General features: G+C 41.1%; 1 protein-coding gene across 5 annotated transcripts in view; it reads right to left on the bottom strand.

Moving 5' to 3' along the window:
• Window positions 1–16,025, bottom strand: part of CSNK1D (casein kinase 1 delta) — a 30,985-nt gene extending 14,960 nt beyond the window's left edge. For all 5 annotated transcript variants that reach the window (XM_035104316.2, XM_035104315.2, XM_060271896.1 and 2 more), the window contains exons 1-6: window positions 15,729–16,025; window positions 9,208–9,318; window positions 7,412–7,560; window positions 5,422–5,650; window positions 4,098–4,268; window positions 2,943–3,091 (exon numbers count right to left, since the gene is read on the bottom strand). In XM_035104316.2, coding sequence (XP_034960207.1) covers window positions 2,943–3,091; window positions 4,098–4,268; window positions 5,422–5,650; window positions 7,412–7,560; window positions 9,208–9,318; window positions 15,729–15,804 — 885 coding nt within the window. In that variant the 5' untranslated portion in view covers window positions 15,805–16,025. The remainder of the gene's footprint in view (window positions 1–2,942; window positions 3,092–4,097; window positions 4,269–5,421; window positions 5,651–7,411; window positions 7,561–9,207; window positions 9,319–15,728) is intronic.
• Between the last annotated feature and the right edge of the window lie 2,072 nt (window positions 16,026–18,097).

Below are 18,097 nucleotides of genomic sequence, written 5' to 3'. Positions count from 1 at the left end.
CAGCCCTGTTCCGATTTTTAAAAAGGGAAATGAATGGTGATCACATTTTTAAAAATTTTTTTAATTAACAGGATTTATTTTAAAAAATACTTATTTGCCACAATTTCATAAAATATTACTTACTAAGAGCAGACATGGTACAAATCCATGATGCCAGAGGATGTGGAACTTGCAATTGCTAACAAGATACAAAGAAAACACCCGGGTACCTATAGTATTTGGCCAAAATAACTCAAAGGTGGAAAATACATTTGTTCAAAGCTGTTGCACAACACTTCTATGACTACACTAAAAACAAAAGAACAGTGGTAGGATCAGACAATATTGTTAAAGAAAGGCAATCCTGACGTCTTTCTTCTTCTACAGCAGCAAAGAATAAGGGGATTTATGTTGATGATTCTTGGAAATCAGTCACAAATATTCAGCCTGGTAACTACCCAAGTAGAGAGGAGAAATATCAGGTGCTGGTTTACTTGGCAAATATCATAGAATCATAGAGTTGGAAGAGACCACAAGGGCCATCCAGCCCAACCCCCTGCCAAGCAGGAAACACCATCAAAGCATTCCTGACAGATGGCTGTCAAGCCTCTGCTTAAAGACCTCCAAAGAAGGAGACTCCACCACACTCCTTGGTAGCAAATTCCACTGCCAAACAGCTCTTATCTCCAGTATTGCAAGTGTATGCATCTGAATATCAGGTGCTGGGGAGAGTGCTGTTGTGCTTAAAGTTGATTACTGTGAGAAAATTACACTTCTTATATTCTTAGCTCCACAGAATCCAATGCTATCCTCAATCTCCATATAGACCAAATGCTTAACAATTTGCTTGATCAAACAAGCAAAAACTGTACTACAGAAATTACTATCCATGTTGCATTTTTATTCGCAAAAGGTGTGAAGCAAAGCGACAATTTCCCTGAAACCCATGTGTTGTAGTTCTGAAATCACAAAACCAAGTGTGGAATGAACATCAGCAAGTTATCACCTAACACGTTTTGCCTTTGCTGATGTCTGCATAATATTTACTAATGTTACAATAGAATTAGAGAGGGAAACGCAACAGCTGAAGCAGAAAGTGTGGAATTGGACTGGAAATCAATAGTTCAGAATCAAAATGGATTATGGGAGACTTCATAACACTGGTCCTAAGCGGCTAACAAATTATTCTGAAGGCCAGTTTAGGGTGCTTTGCTGCCACATCTAAAGCCCCAAGGGACCTGGAGGCCAAATACCTGAAGGAACACTTCCTTCTCTATCAGCCTACCAGGTCTTTAAGCTTTCACCACCAAGTGAAGGATAGGGGGTTGTGGTGCATAAGGCCTTCTTGGTGGTGGCTCCTCACCTATGGGATGACTTCCTCCCTCCTGACACACACATTGCACCAATATTATCTGCTGGGTCGACAAGTGAAGACACAGCTCTTTACCCAGGCCTTTGAGAGGAGGTTAGGCACACTTTTGGAAACTGCAAAAAGGCAGGCAGAATAGGGAATTCTTAACAGAATAAAGTAATTACCTGATGATGGACTATCTCACTGAAAAGATACCCCTATGATCTATGGTGTGAATGATATACAAAATCTTTCTTAATTATCGTCAAGAAATGTGACTGCATACGAGTGTAACAGATCGATATAGGCCAGCTTTGGTTCCAAGAACTGGTGTACAAGTCACACCATATGGCCTTCCAGCAAGACAACAAGAGGGCATAAAATACAGTATAAAAGCATGAATAACAATAAAATTCAAAGTTCAAAAATCAATTTGGGGGGAATCAACTCAATAAACATTAGATAGTCACCAGGGCTAGCTGGCTAAATTAGTCCTACTTGGGCCAGCAAGGCGGCCAGGGGAGAATTAGCTGTGGGGTCCCAGAGCGGGTAATCTTCATAAAAAGGGGAGGGGGAGAAGAGAAGAGGAGATAAAAGATCAGGCTGAGTTCAAATTAAAGGCCAGGCGGAATAGCTCTGTCTTACAGGCCTGGCGGAAAGAGGTTAAGTCCTGTAGGGCCCTAGTCTCATGGGACAGAGCATTCTACCAGGTCAGAGTGATCACTGAAAAGGCTGTGGCCCTGGTGGAGGATAGTCTGACTTCCTTAGGGCCCGGGACCTCTAAACTATGGTTATTCATGGACCTTAAGATCCTCTGCAGGGCATACCAGGAGAGGCGGTCCCATAAATACGAGGGCCCTAAGCCACAAGGGGCTTTAAAGGTCAAAACCAGCACCTTGAACCTGACCCTATACTCCACCGGGAGCCAGTGCAACTGGTAAAGCACTGGGTGAATATGCTCCCATGGCAGGGACCCCGTGAGGAGCCTCGCTGCAGCATTCTGCACCCCCTGGGGTTTCTGGGACAGTTTCAAGGGCAGCCTCGCGTAGAGCGAATTACAGTAGTCAAGCCTGGAGGTGACCGTCGCATGGATCACTGTGGCCAGATCAGGGTGGGAAAGGTAAGGGACCAACTGCTTAAGGTGGCGAAGATGGAAAAATGTTGCCTTAGCTGTTGCTGTAACCTGTGCCTCCATGGAAAGGGAGGCATCAAAGATTACACCCAAACTCTTAATGGAAGGCACTGGCACTAATTGAAGCACCGCAAGAGAAGGGAGTTGGTCCCTCATCCCCAGACCATCCCGACAAAGCCAGAGGACCTCTGTCTTTGAAGGATTTAGTTTCAATCGGCTCCCACAAAACCACAAACTGTAAGTGCTCACAGACTTGCAGTTTTATTTGATACTTTAACAACTAGTCCTGTTATAAAGCTAAAACTGGTTTCAGTTTCATTGCTTGTAACAGTTCACACCAAACTGCCATTTGCTACAAACATGAACAAGCACTGTGAAACATATTATTTCACCTCCAGCACTCAATGTCAGATATCAAGCTCTCACTGTCAGTTTTTCACACTTAAAAAAAATTTAAGTTAGCAAGTACTGACTACTTACAAATTTCAGCATGTTCCAGTCAAATACATAGTCATAGGAGAAGCCTTGTCTGTGGAAGAGATTTCTGAATAATTGCCTTAGATATGAATAATCCGGTTTGTCATCAAAACGCAACGAACGGCAAAAATTCAGGTATGTAGCAAATTCAGCTGAAAAGAAATGAGAAATCCGGATGATATTATCATGAAGTCGGTACAAACAACAATATCCAGCACAGATTCATCAGCTCATCTGCTTTCCAAAGTATTGGTTCAATGCTTCTCATAGTAACCAAGATGACAGAACCGTGAACTGTTTTCCCCATATGTAAGCAGGAAGTGATATGCTTTTTTTCACATGCAGCACAATCCTTCATGACTGTCACTGTATCACCATCTGGGAAATTACCGGTACTAGGCTACAACGGCAGAGGCAACCTGCAGAGGAGTGTAGAGAGAGCCCTATTCTAGTCCACAGTGGTATAAACAATAGAAAGATTAAGTATGGTACAAAGGTTAGCAGGTTGCTGAACTAGGATCTGGCAGATTAGGGTTAAAATCCCTACTCAAGCTATGAAACTGTATGACTTTGGGTCAGTCACTGTCCCTCAGTCAAAGCTGTCTCACAGAAGTTGCTGTGAGGATAAAAAGGACACAATCATGTATGCCACTCGAGTTCCTTGGAGGAAAAGTGCAATATAACTGTAATTCATAAATGTAATAAAACAAACATAGATATATTTTTCTTTTTAAAGAAATAAAATGCAGCCCCTCCCTTTTTAGCAATGACTGGTAACTTATGCACTGTGAGTGCACATGTGCTGACTGAACATGTAACTCATTTGTTCATCATGGTAAGCTGCTCATTGAATACCAAACATTGTAGACAGAGAAAAATCCATACATATGCAGCACCTTGGAAAGAGGGGAGCACTAAAAAAAAAGGGGGGGTGATGTTGTTTACAAAGCAGCCAAACAACATACCTTCATTTAACCATTAAATGAAATGTTAACCAAATAACAAGGAAGAGTTAGTACAGTATATACAAATAAGAGCTAGAATAATTTTTAAGATCAAGAGGTAACAGAAGATGTAACATCAAGTTAATGTAAGTTCCACTGAAGAGTTAGCTTTGAAATCAATACGGAAGACATCTATTTCAGAGAATAAACTTACAAGGGTATCCTTTACACAAAACCTCAATGGGTGTGGACATTTTCTTTTCACTGATGCGTTCATATTTCTGTCTTTTTGTAGCTGCCTTCAATCCCTGCCAGGGGAGGGAGCCCAGGTTAAAATACATGAGTACATAGCCCAAGGACTCCAAGTCATCTCTGCGAGATTGTTCTACAAGGAGTAGAAGAGTGGAGCCATTAGGTTCTATCATCTGGTGAAATGGTTAAAATATGTTCAAAGCAAAAAAAATAAAAAATTACACAACAAAAAGATCTTACCTGCAAGAAAAACATTGTTAAATAGTTAATTTCAACCTTGCCCATAAAATCAGTATGAAAAATGGTTTACTCTTGCAATTATCCAACAATTATTCCTAAAGAATCCCATACTGGAAACTGTTCAAATGACCATATAGGTCCATATCACGTCAGAAATACAGAATCATTCACCCACAACACTTGCCGGTCAACCAGGGTTTTACAACTTTGAGCATAAAGGCAACCATTATTTAGCTGCTTCTGGCTCCTTACTCCCCCAAATCCTCTGAATTGAGGACAGAAGGTGGATCTTACTTCATTTTGCTTGAACCTTTTACAGTCTCTGAATGGTGCTCCTCCCATGCTAGTGTGAGGAGACCTCTCCCCAGCATCCCCTGAAATTCATGGAGAACTCTGTGGAGCCCTGCATTCAACCAAGGCAATCCAAGCTACAGTGCCAAGAACAGACATACTGCAGAAAGCTGCTAATTCACACAACTGAGCCAAGTTGCAAGCTTAGCCACAATTTCTTGACACAGGCTGCAGTGAAAGACAAAGTGTTCTCCAACCTATATGTCTCAGGACTATAATCTTCTTTATGGTAAAGTTCTTTGTTGTTGTGCCATTGGAAACAGCTTCTAGCAAGGCAAGTTTTATGTCTGCATGCAAGTGGAGGCAAACAGAAACAAAACAAATCCTGAGATAACTTTTACAAGCTTGACCTGAAGGGAAATTTCTTCTCGATCCCATATATGGTAGTCTGACCCCAAGGAAAAGTCTACCAAGCTATCCCAATGGAAGTTTATTGGATGAAACACTCCCAACATCTTGTTTGAGTCTGTCACATGCATTACAGAGCATGACCATTTGATTTGTTTCACCGATGCACTTACAGTGCAATCCTAGCAACATCTATTCAGAAATAAGTCCTACTGGATTCAATGGGGCTTACTCCCAGATCAAAGCCCCCTCTTTCCAATGGTAACCAGAACAATTTATTTTATCCAGATGTCTTAGTGTACAAACATTCCTACAACAATAAACAAAATAATCTGCTACCAGCTCACCAATTCCAAGATGAGTGTTGATAGAGGCATAACGGGCAGTTCCTGTTAAATTTTTATTTTCACGATATGGAATGTGCTGGTGCGTTCGAGCATCCCGATATTTCTTGGCCAGCCCAAAATCTATGATGTAGACAAGATTGCCCTTCTTGCCTAATCCCATCAGGAAGTTGTCAGGCTTTACATCTCGGTGGATGAAGTTCTTCGAATGAATGTATTCTATTCGGCTAATCTAATTACAGAAAGACATAATTTCAGAATTACAGCATATAAAACCTTTCAAAAACAACCAGCTGCTCCTTTATATTGGGCTTTAATATTAAAATCCTACTTTGATAATATTTAAGCTTAAAAGCTATTTGCTTGCTTTATTATGCCTGCATTATTTATTCTCCTTGATTTCCTTTTTAAAATACCACAAGCCAGTTTAACTTGTTTCTATCTGTGCAACTGCACACATGACAACTAGGAAGTAAGCCTAATGAAGACCAATAGGATTTACTGCCAGGTATGTGTGTATAAGATTGCAGCCTAAATGGCTTTCCTCCTGGGTCTTTTGATGAAGCAAGAATTAATATCTTAACTGGCTCTCACTTCCTGGGCACTGACAGGGTGACATCCCAAAAAGAGAGAGCTGTGTAGGGATCTTGAGGGACATCTAGTCCAACACCCTGCAATGCAGAAATCTCAACTAGAGCTTACATGACAGATGGCCATCCAACATCTGCTTAAAAACCTCCAAGGATCTTCAACTAGGTAAGATTGAGTTTTGGCTCTAAAGATTTTGCTGTAACAGCAATACTACTACATTAGACCAATAGTTGCCTTCAAAGCTGAAGCTAGAGAGCCCTTTGCATAGTGCCAACAATGAGCCCACACTATATCCACTTCCAATCAGGTCATGGCCCAAGCCTACCTATAGACCTACAAAATCAGTAAGGCAAGGTAACTTCAAAATGGCAGGCCACTGAGGGTGAAAGGTAAGCTTGGCTCCTATTTAAAAGCAGAAACACTGTGTACTGCTGAAAAATATTGGTGGGTCCAGCAGGGAAGATGGTGAATGGTGCTGCGGCTGGTCCAGGGATGGGATCTCTTCCAAGCCCCTGGGAGCCTCAGTCAGTGCTGAAACTGTCTGACTACTGGCCCTGGCGTCATCTAGCACCATTGCTATATCATTTCAGTGCCACTTGCTTGCATAAAACATGGTTTCCAGATGCTTCAAATGGTAGCAGTACACATAACTGGAATATTTACGGTCCTGCTGTTTTACTTCAACCTTACTGAACCTAAGGGTTTAAAAATGGACACACAAACAGACATCCTAATAGCCATTAGAGAAGATATTATTCATGGACATATTTAGTTCTAATTATCTTCTATGTCTGTACAAACCAAGAATGTCTTCACACTTATTTTGGAAGAACAATTCACAAGTTGATTTATATATCATTTTCAGGAAATTTATTATGCATAAACTGGCCAATTTTTTATGGCAGCAAAGTTTTAAATACATACAGTATAGGCTCAGATTCTGCAACTTGATCCTAACATAAAGTTGAAGAATCTGTAAAACTTGATGTGTTGACTGTTGCTACCCCTTGAGGGAAAGATTAGCTTTTAAAATAATTGCAAACCCTCATGTCAAGAGATAGATAAGGAATGTAGCCCAACAGCCACCAACTACACAGCAACCCTGAGAATAATCCATTTTGGAAAAGGTATGTATTTTAAAGAAGCACAAGCATGTTTCCCACTGCAGCTAAATTGGTCTGATTCACACTGGCAAAAACAACTTTAAAAGCATTATTTGTACTAGGCACATTTTATTTTCTGGTATATGAAGAGAATAGCTTAAGTGGTAGACTTTCTATCTGCCCTCTGAAAGAAAAGAGTCCCAGATTTTGTTCCATATAAGACAATTATTTATAGAATGCAGAGAGGATTTAAGGAAGCCCTCCTACCCAATAATAAAGACATGCAAAGATTTTAATACCATTTGGTCAGCAAGTAAAAGGACTGTCTTGAGGCTGAATTTTCTTGAACAGAAGTTAAAGAGATCTTCAAGGCTTGGTCCCAACAATTCCATCACCATTACATTGTAGTCACCTTCAGCACCGCACCATTTGATTGTGGGAATGCCCACTAGAAAAAAGGGGAAAAAATTACTATAGTATTTTGTGAAAACAGAAGGTATCTGCACAAAATATGTATGCTGCACCTACAGATTATTATCTAAATTACAGCACATTTTTCTTCCTAAAAAATGTATGCATGGGGGGGGGGGAGATGGGGGGAAGAGACTGGAACTGGAGCACGGTCCTGGGACACCTTGTATAGATGTGCTTCCAATGGGATGTGATCTTCTCCTTCTATCTAAGTACAAGTACTCCCTATTAAGAAGCCAAAAGGGAGGGAAAGACCATTGTTGTGCTATGAATCCTAACTATCAGGCGTCAATTAGTCTACAGTAGCTATGAAAATTCAGAATTCAACAAATATTTTATGGCATATTTGTATATGACATTTTAAATATGTGCTGTTTAATCTGGGCTCAGAAATGATGAACTTCCCTTGGTTTACAGCTTCAGAAGATTTCCCCCAAACAAGTTCTGAGAGTTGCTCAATCCTTTCACCACTACCTGCATTCCCCACTCTGACTGATATGGCAGGGGATAATGGGAGATGTAGTCCAGGAACATTGATTTCCCACCCCTACTTCAAAATAATCTGAATCATGCAAGCAGCTGGCTCAGTGGTTACCAGCACAGAGTAGAACTGTGCCAGGTCTGCATTTGGCTTCTCTCTCTCCAGCATTGCAAGATTGTATGAGTAAGAGCACATTTATTTGTGCATCATCTAGAGTAACACAATGCAGAACTGTAATAATATTTGCTGAAGCCCATCTCCAGAGTATATTTGCCTAACTTGGGGAAGGCACACTCAGGTACTCTGCATTGGACAATGCTACTCATCCGAAACGAGTAGCAAATTACAAAACTACAAGACGTGCAAGAACTATGCTCATGTAGTTAACTGTTGTCAGTTAACAGATCCACACTCAAGGTTATAGCAAAACAAATGTAATAATTTTTGTGCCTCTGAAACTATAAAAAGCAGTTTGCAATTACGGAGAAAAAGTATAGGTCCAAACAAAAAAGCTTCTCACAAAGTTCAAGAGTGAAATGGTATCTTGCTTATCATGGTATCACATGCAAAGACCACGCCTTTAAGTAAAAGGATTTGCCCAGTTTTAAGATTGTCACACTAGGATTGGCACTACTGTCAGAACATAATTTCAATAATATATATATATCACATGTGTGTGATCGAAAACCTTTCATGTTCATGATCTACAATTCAAGAGTTCCTTTCTTTTAACATCACATCTCAGAAACATGTTACAGATAAACAACAACTTGATCTGCATTTAGTAATGAGCAGACAGGACAGGTTGAGGTAGTTTTGGTAATCCATGGGCTCATAGGGTAACCCTTAGTGAAGCAACTGTTTGTCAGTACACCCCCTGTGTACACAAGAGCCACTCCTACCTTATTAGAACATTGAGAATGAAGACTAAAATTGAACTCCCATCCACACTTACTTAGGATTAAAGACTCAATGAACTCAGTGCTACTTATTTATAAGAAAACACATTTAGGATTCTACTGCCATAGCTCCCTAATGCATGGCAGGAAAGTAACCATGAAATCACTTGTTGCTATCTGCCTTCTTCAGTTTATAGCTAGAACATTAGTACCCATATGATTTATCAGCACAGATAATTTTTACCTCCACCCTGCATCATTTTGTAAATTTTGCTTTCTATATGGAGTTGAGGATGTTTGGTTTTCACACATTCCAATTTGATGGCAACCTCTTCTCCAGCAGCAATGTCAGTCCCTAAAGGAAAGAAGAAAACACAACTTCAAAATCCAAGACAATCAAAACATGAACTAACCAAGGCAATTGCCATTATAGATCTGATCCATGGCTTATAAACCCTGGCACTGTGTGTAACAGTTGCTGGCATCACAAGGAAGTTGTATGGAATAACCAAGAAAGGGGGGGGGTGAATCCATGCAAGCCTTGGAGAAAAAGGTGGGATATAAATGCAGTAATTAAGCTTTTCTGCTTAAGAAAGGTGGAGATGTCAGTCACCAACCTGGCATTTAGAGATATCCACGTGGTTGCAATTGTACCCATACCAGGAGCAAAATGCACCTGGTGCCTAGCTAATTTCTAACACTGCTTGTGCATTCCCCTCATGCTTTTGAACTGATATAACTTGCATTGGTAGTGTCACCTATCCATTACAGGCAGCCCTGTTTACACGTGTTCAATATGTGTGTGACCGTGTATATGTGCATTGTGTTGAACCCAGAAGTGACCCAGAAATGTCATAAAGACATCAATGAAATATCCCTAAAAGGGTGGAACACAGGCAGGGCAGGGGTGGAATGGTGTTGTTTGCAGGCTTTTTCAATGGGTTTTAATTATACACAATTTCACTGATGCATGCGGTGCCCGGGAACATAACCCACGCATAAACAGGATACAATCTAGGCAAACTTAAGCCCATTTAAGTCTTAGTGATTTCAGTAGGGAGTGAAAGCACAGTGGGTTTATCCAAGGGTGTCTGCAAGCGAGTAGAACAGATTTCCTCTTGTGCAACTGGGCTTTTCTTTTCTCCCTCTTGCAGTCCCCATGTCATATACCCTCAAAATCTGCTTTGGAGGTTTGGGGGAGTCTCCAGAGAAAACCTAGGGTGTGAGCAGGTGGCTGCAGGGGGGAAAGACAAGAAGATGAAGTCCTGTCCACAAACCCATTCACATGTTAGCTCTTCATCAAAATCAATGGGACATAAGGGCTCTAAAATTATGGTTAAGATTCTACATTCATCTGTTGTGTGCAAAAGCAATTCCTTAATTTGTAAACAATGATTTCAATAGGTTTCTTATTACTCAATTTCCGAGTATCCTCTAAGTTGTGTTTTGTAATGCAACATGTACTATAGTATCATGAGCACCTGCAGATTATGTCCTATTAAATATACACAAGTCATAGGGAATTTATTTATTTCATAAAATTTATACACTGCTTGATTGTAAAAAAACCCTCAAAGCGGTTTACAAAAGATAAAATAGTAAAATCAAGGAAAATTCACAACCACACTTAAAAACATATAAAAGTTAAAATGCTAAAGCAGATTGAAATTACCTCAATGATATAGAAATTACTAAGGATGATATATAATGAAACGCAGTAAGGAGGGATACGAGGAAGTCAACAATGTTAGGATATATGAATGATAAATATGGTTCTTTTTCTCTCTTTTTTCTTTTTGTATTTTGTCTTGTATTTTCTAGTTTTGTGTTCTATGTGTTTTTTGTATTTTTGAGTATTTTTGTGTCTTATGTATTTTTCATGTTTATAAAATCAATATATATATTATTTTTTTAAGAAGTTACCTCAACTTCCTAAGCATCAGGGTAGGCTTGTTTAAACAAGAATGTTTTTAGCAGGTGCCAAAAAGAGTACAGTGAAGGCACCAGCTTGATCTCAATAGGCAGGGAATTCCAAAGTGTAGGCACTGCCACACTAAACAATCACATTCTTACATGAAAAATGCTGATGTATGTTTTTAGCTTATAGTTGATTTTATCTTTTAAATGTTTTATAGAGCTGTTTTTACAGATAATTTTATTGTTTTATTCCCTTTGTAAACTACTTTGAGGTTTTAACAATTAAGCGGTACACACATTTTATGAAATAAATAAATAAATAAATAAATAAGCAAACATGCTAGAGCTGCAATTAACAAAGAAAAAATAGTCTTACTTTCGGTCTCATCTAAGTCTGGGAGCAGATGAAATGCAAGAGGAGAGAGAACATACAAATATAAGGCATGCCTTTAAGCTGATAAGGACATTCCACACTCGTGAACAGTCAGGGCCACATGCATACAAAACACAGGAAATGTCGATGACAAGCGACGGATTGCACACAGCACAATGACTTCTCAAGGTTCACATCTTGATTTAGCTGAGCCTTCTGGTTTAAAACACTGCCTCCCCTTTATAAACATGATTTTACAGTATTTGGAAGGCTCTTGCATGTAGCACCAGTGTTTCACATACAGACTACTCTTGTCGTTCACCACACTTAATGATTTTGGCTAAGAGAGAGGTTAATATCCGAGGTAACAAGGGATTAACTTTTTTTAAACCAAAATGAATGCAACAGTAGTGTTACAATATACAACTTGGTTTTAGGTATATGAAGACTGTGACATGGTGTGCACACACATTGTGCATGCATGTACACTCACTCAGGGAGTCTTCTTTAACATGTCCCATATTAAGCCTTCTATATTGCACTTCTATAGGGGGAAACTAGGAAGAAGTATGCTGCTTAAAAGGGTCAAGCCATTTTACTGCATATTATCTTTAGAACAGTACATAAAATATTAACTCCACTAAGCAAAAACCACAGGCCATAAGCAATTTGTTCTTTATTCACTTAAGAAGGGGCTCAGCTGCAACCAGTTAGGTACAGATTCCTGAGCAAGGAAGCTTCTCTTAGGTAAGCACATTTTCTGCCAACAAAAGTTTCTAGTGACTGGGCAACATTTCACAATTCTTAAGAAAACAGAAGCTGGCTAAAGGTCAGATTCTGGGAAAGACTGGTGATAAGTATCATGTATATGCAAGATATATTTCACCAAATGAAGCTGTTAGCTATGTTTTCAAATTAATGCACAATACTAATTTGCCATGGGACTCACAGCTTCTGCTACAGTAGGAGGAGTTGGGATCTTCCTAAGAAGTGGCAAAAACTACTTCTAGATTAAAGTGTTGTAAACGGAATCCACACCACTGAAAAACCAAAAACCTCAAGATCTTCCTATCAGACATTAACATTTATTTTATGACTAGCAGAAGCTGAGAAACCCCTACATCTCCTATCAAGAGACAGAACTTTGCACTGGATTATCTGGAATACCTACCTACAGCCTCAAACCAAGTAACAAAGGCCAACTGACCTATACAAAGAAATAACAGTGTTGGTCTTGCTGATGCAGCAGAGTAACACTGATAGTGCGAGCTATACAGTACTGTACTTCCATACATTAAAAAGCTGTTCCAGAAGAACTCAACTCAAGGATTCTTACTTAGGATCTACTTTTCAATACAATATGTAAGTTGTTACAGAGCAAGATGACTATTCACCAAAGCTATTAGGCAATATCCAACTATTGTGTGCTGCTTGTGCAACGGATTCCCCCTTCCTCTCTTCTCTGAAGTCCCCTGGGTGACCCCAACCCAAAATCTGTTCTGGAGGGTTAGGACCTCTCCACAAACTGAGAAGATTGGAAGGCATGAGTGACAGCAGAACAGCTACCGTAAGAGCAAGTCCCTTCATATCCATGGGTGCAACAATGGATCTTGTGTTGGGAAGATTTTGTAACATACCAATACTCTAAGTGAACACAAACATTTCTTCAAATGCTTGGCAGGGTGTTGGACTGGATGGCCCTTGTGGTCTCTTCCAACTCTATGATTCTACTGTATAGCTTAATTGTATTGTACCTACAGGGGCTGTCTTGGAAACCACTGGTGAGAGAGCAAGGTATCTATCTTTTAAACACATAAAGGAGTATAGAAAATATTCTTATAAGAGACCAATCCTTAACTATGGTTTAACACAGGCATCCCCAAACTGCGGCCCTCCAGATGTTTTGGCCTACAACTCCCATGATCCCTAACTAAGAGGACCAGTGGTCAGGGATGATGGGAATTTTAGTCCAAAACATCTGGAGGGCCGAAGTTTGGGGATGCCTGGTTTAACACAACTGACCAACATGCTCGTGTTCACTGCTCAGGAGTCCCTGCTTCATTTTTCTCATGTTCCTAGCTACAACAAGCTACAAGCCTTGTGCTGCCTAAACCTGGGCTCAAAGTTTGTTTTCCCCATAAGTAGTAAGACAAGAATAAACCTTGGCTACCTCTTATAATTTGTTCGGAGAGAAACAAACCACAATATCTGGTCTGAATATACAAGTCAAAGCTTGTGCCTTTTTGCTCCCAGAGCAGTATGGCCAACAACAAGGGATGAACAAAGCTGGAAGCTTTGATCAGCAGGCACCCACTACTAATTAGCAATAAACTGTGGTTAAACATTAAATATGCTTTATTGAGACGTGGAAACCAGTTCACTTATAGGCATCAAAGACTTCACTGTGTTAGGGGAAAATAAAAGTCCCAGAATTAGACATCTGGGCAGATTTTCTCTTTCTTTCAAGGATTACAATTGTTAAACATTTAACTATCTTCAGTGCTTTATTTTACGCTATTCTTTGTAGTTTCACAAGTATGACAATTTAAAGACTCATTATCTGGGTGCTGATATTCTAACGAATTGCATACACATGGCCATAGTATGTATGTGCTTAATACCTATTTGACACACCATCTTTGTATATAGGCTACAGATGCCTGCAGCCTTTCTTGTACAAAATTATCAAAATGAAAATAATCAAATAGGTAGCTCCTCCTCACATAAACTAAAAACATCTGCCTGATATTTGACAGCCAGATGGACTATGTTATTAAGAACAAGACTAAAACAACTCTTCTGATTACTGTATATACAAAGTTTCCTAACCTGCACAACGACTTTAACTACTGCTCCCATAGGTGGAGCTGCCATAGCATGACCTTTCTCCTTCTGGGGCCGCACCCTTATATACAGCTCCAAAATAACTGCTGTACTTGTACCTTAAAACTGTTCTCAAGTAGCTTTATCTGTAGGCCAAAACCAGCACCAAGGATGGCGACACTAAGATTCTAGAAAACTGCATTCCCACAATCTTTGAAAACAGATGCCAGTTTTAGAATACAATGATACAAAACTAAAGTGCTGGTTGTTCTCATCTGCCCCCCCCCCAACAGTGAAGAACAAAGAAGTACACAAGTTATTTAATGTTATTAACACATCCATATTCGACAGCCATGCACTGAAGCAGATTTCAAGAGGGTGGGGACCCTCTCAATTAACAAGAATTAACAAGGCTTCACAACTGGTCTCACTGCTCCTGACATGCATAAATTAGTGTATTTTTAAACGCAGGAGCTCAGACTTGGATTGACTTACACACTTGTATAGATAGCAGCATGCAGAGTCAGCAATCCCATTAGAGCCACTCAATGCATACTGCAATGCATAGGCATATGCCTTTGCAGGATTGAACCATTAACTATTTGCCAGCATCAGTTTCATCCATCAGATTTTTTTCTGGCTTACCTTTGCATAAAGCCTATAAATTTGAAAGGAGACACCTAGACTAGCTTACAACATACAAAATGCAGGAGAAAATCCACATCATCCCTCAGGGTCTATTAAAGATTTATTACCAAAGATGTAAGTTAGCAGGCCTCTGGCTCAGGTTCACAGTTACACTGCCATCAAAATTAGGGGACTAAGCTGAAAATAACCAGGTGTGCCTTAGTTCCAGAAAGCGCAGCACAAAACCTGTAATTTCTCCCCATGTTACAATTCAGCTAAAAGCTATAGCAGAAATGACAAGTGACAAAAGGAGAAGAGATACTCTGCAAAAAATGGCCTAAACCTAGGCAATTATCTCTTTCAAACCAGGCTACTTCCTGGAAGCCTCACAGTAAACAACTACATCTGGGTATTATTAATTTTTCTTCACCAACAGCTGGTGCATTTCCAAACCTCATACTTCACTGTCAGAACCCTTCGGCCCAGAAATATGTAGTCAGGAATTTTTTTCCCACCCCAGCTTAGAAGCCAATAAAAGAAGTGGGGAAGAAAGGGGGGGGGAAGAGAAGAGTAAGGAGACAAGAGCGATTTGCCCAAGGTCACAAAGGAAGTAACTGGGCACTACTGGGGCTCTCCCAGTCCTCATTTTCCCCAGTGTCGAGCCAAGGCTCTAACTGTAAACACGCTTGCTCAGAAGTAAGTCTCCCTGCAATACCCAGGTCTTCCTTCCGAGTAAACCCTGACTGTAACTGCGGTGGTTGAGCAGGGAAGGGACAAGACGGTTTTACTTCCCGCTACGGGGCTTGATGCGCTTCTTGGGCGTTCCTCTGTCACCTCACGGGAAACCAGATCCGCTTGGGGTGGGGGCCGCGACCTGAAGGCCCCACCAGAGTGCCAGAGGCAAAGCGACCCCCAACCTCGCTTCTCCAAAGGCAGCCACTTTCCTGAGGCCGTGGTCGCCCCCCCCCCCCCGCGCCACCTTCCCAAACCCCCTCTCGGTTCATGCCAGAGCAGCGCCCCCTCACCGAGGTAAATGTCCCCGAAGGAGCCGCTCCCGATCTTCCGGCCAAGCCGGTACCGGTTCCCGACTCTCAACTCCATCGAGGCGGCTCGGCAGGACGCGGACCCAGTCGCGAGGGACCCTGTCTCACAGCAGGGCGACGCCGGAGACCATCGCGGCCCTTAGCCCCGCCTCTCGACGCTGGAGGGATTCGGGGGCGACAGCGCACCCCGGGTGGGGAGGATGGACGCAGATTCCCCGAGACCCGGATCCTCCCTCAGCGCAGCTAAGCCCCAGCCGCCATATTATGTGACCTCACTTCCTTGGCAACAGGGGGCGGAGCTTTGCGACGGAGGAGCATCCTCTTCTGATGGAAAGCTGGGTCAAGGGGGACCAGATTGTGAGGCCGCGCGCGCGAGAGAGAGAAAGGGGTGGGGAGGGGGAGAGGCCACGTCTCCGTGGCAACCGCTGGGCGCTGGAACCTGGGCGCGGGGCTTCCCCTCGGTTCATTGGCCGCTTTCGGCAGCGCGGTGTCCCCCTGCGGGATGTTTTGGACTTGGCCCCACCCGTGAGAACCGAGGCAGCTGCCACCACATAACCAGAGCTCTGTCCGAGTATGTCAGCGATAAGAGATAATTGGGCTTACTCACACCAACTTTTCTATAGGCTTCTGAGGCTGGAGTAACACGAAGCATCGTTGCAATACCCTCAAGTAACCCCATAAAAAGATTGTGCCAAAGCACATGCTGGGGTTTATAAACCCTAAAGATCTGAAACGGTTTCCAATTGATTCACGCATGGCAATGTCGTTTCTTGGTGGCTAGCAGTGGGAGAACTTGCGGAAATGTCATAAAATCACAACGATGAAGGAGGTTGAAGGAAGGCTATTCTTGAGATGTAAAGCTGTTTCTTATCGTTTCCGCTTCACTCTGGGATTTGAGCTCAAGACTTGCACCCTCCCCCAGGACGTGGCAGAAAAACACAAGTTTCACATTTGGGCCGAGTTGTCTTTAATATGGGGCTTTTCATCTAGGAAAAGTTAATTCATTAATTCACATCGTATTCATATAGTGTTCTTACTCTAAGGCATGAATAGGAGGAGCCATAATACAAATGTTTTACACTGAATGTTTTGCAGCTGATAACCATCAGTCTGACTTAATTATGATGTTTGGTGTAACACAAAGAAACAAACCTTAACTACGCTCTTTTATATCTAACTTGAGCTCTATAGATTGCCAAGGTTAAGAATGTATTCATCAGTCTGCTTTTTGTAGTCCACAAAATTGTGTGCCATAACAGATTTGTCACTTGAGGTGCCACTAGACTCTAGTTTCTTATGATGAAAGTTGACGCTCAACATCATTCATTTAATACAAGATGACATCACTTTAAGTTCTCTTTAGAATGCACATAGTGAAAATATCATGTGGATCCAGAATTTTGGGAAGTCTTAGTGGACACTTTTTATATATATAATGCAGAAATGTATTTATAACCATAGTGTGTTAGGCACAGTACTCGATTCCTACTCTTTAAGGTGGTAGGAAGAAGAAAACTGTGTATTCACTTTACACATAAAACATATGAAAAGTAAAGTACTTTATTTACCAATGAGTCTGAAAAGTGCTGGTCAAAGTCTTAAATGACCTGAGGCATGTGTATCTAAAGAAGGATTCAAACAAAACAAAACAAAACAAAACAAAAACAAAACATTTCATAGTTAACCAGCTGGAGGATGTTATGAAAGGTTGTTGTCCAAATAAAAATACTGCAATAAATTGGTTTATCCAAGAACCACTATTTGAAATCACTAGCACTGTGTCTTTCAGTTAAGGTGTGGTATGTAGGGCAGTGTGGGAGAATTATGCACATATGTTGCATTGTCTGAGTTCCATAGCGATTGGTTTGGGAAAGTCAAATGATGGGGGCAAAGTGACCAAAGATACTGTTTGATATACAATGTTTTTAAAGTGCTGGTTTGTCTTTTGAATGCTTTAAAATGAAAGCAAATGATAAGAAATTAAGTATCCACCAGTGACCACTTGGGGTCAGTATTACACTGTTATTGAGCTTGAAACAACGGTAAATGTCTTCCAATGCCCACTTGGTGCAAAATATTCCCACAGTTCTGATTAAACTCAAGGTTATGTAACCCACGAAGGAGGACAAGTAGTCAAAACTCAAATATGTAAGATTCTAGTACTCAGAGGTACGCTACTTCTGAAGACAGAAGTCCCTCTTAGTTACCATATGCAACAGACATTACTAGACCTATTCCCCATGAAGGCGTCCAAGTTAGCAGCCCCAGCAGCACTTCTAGAAGCATGCACTGTGAAATGGTATTTACCTTCTCCCCACCATTCAAACCTATTCAAACATGTAACCCACCCA

Source organism: Zootoca vivipara, chromosome 2 (assembly GCF_963506605.1).
Source record: "Zootoca vivipara chromosome 2, rZooViv1.1, whole genome shotgun sequence".
In the NCBI taxonomy this organism is placed as follows: Eukaryota; Metazoa; Chordata; class Lepidosauria; order Squamata; family Lacertidae; genus Zootoca; species Zootoca vivipara.
Note: the sequence above shows the minus strand (reverse complement) of the source record. Positions and strands in the feature narration are given on the sequence as shown.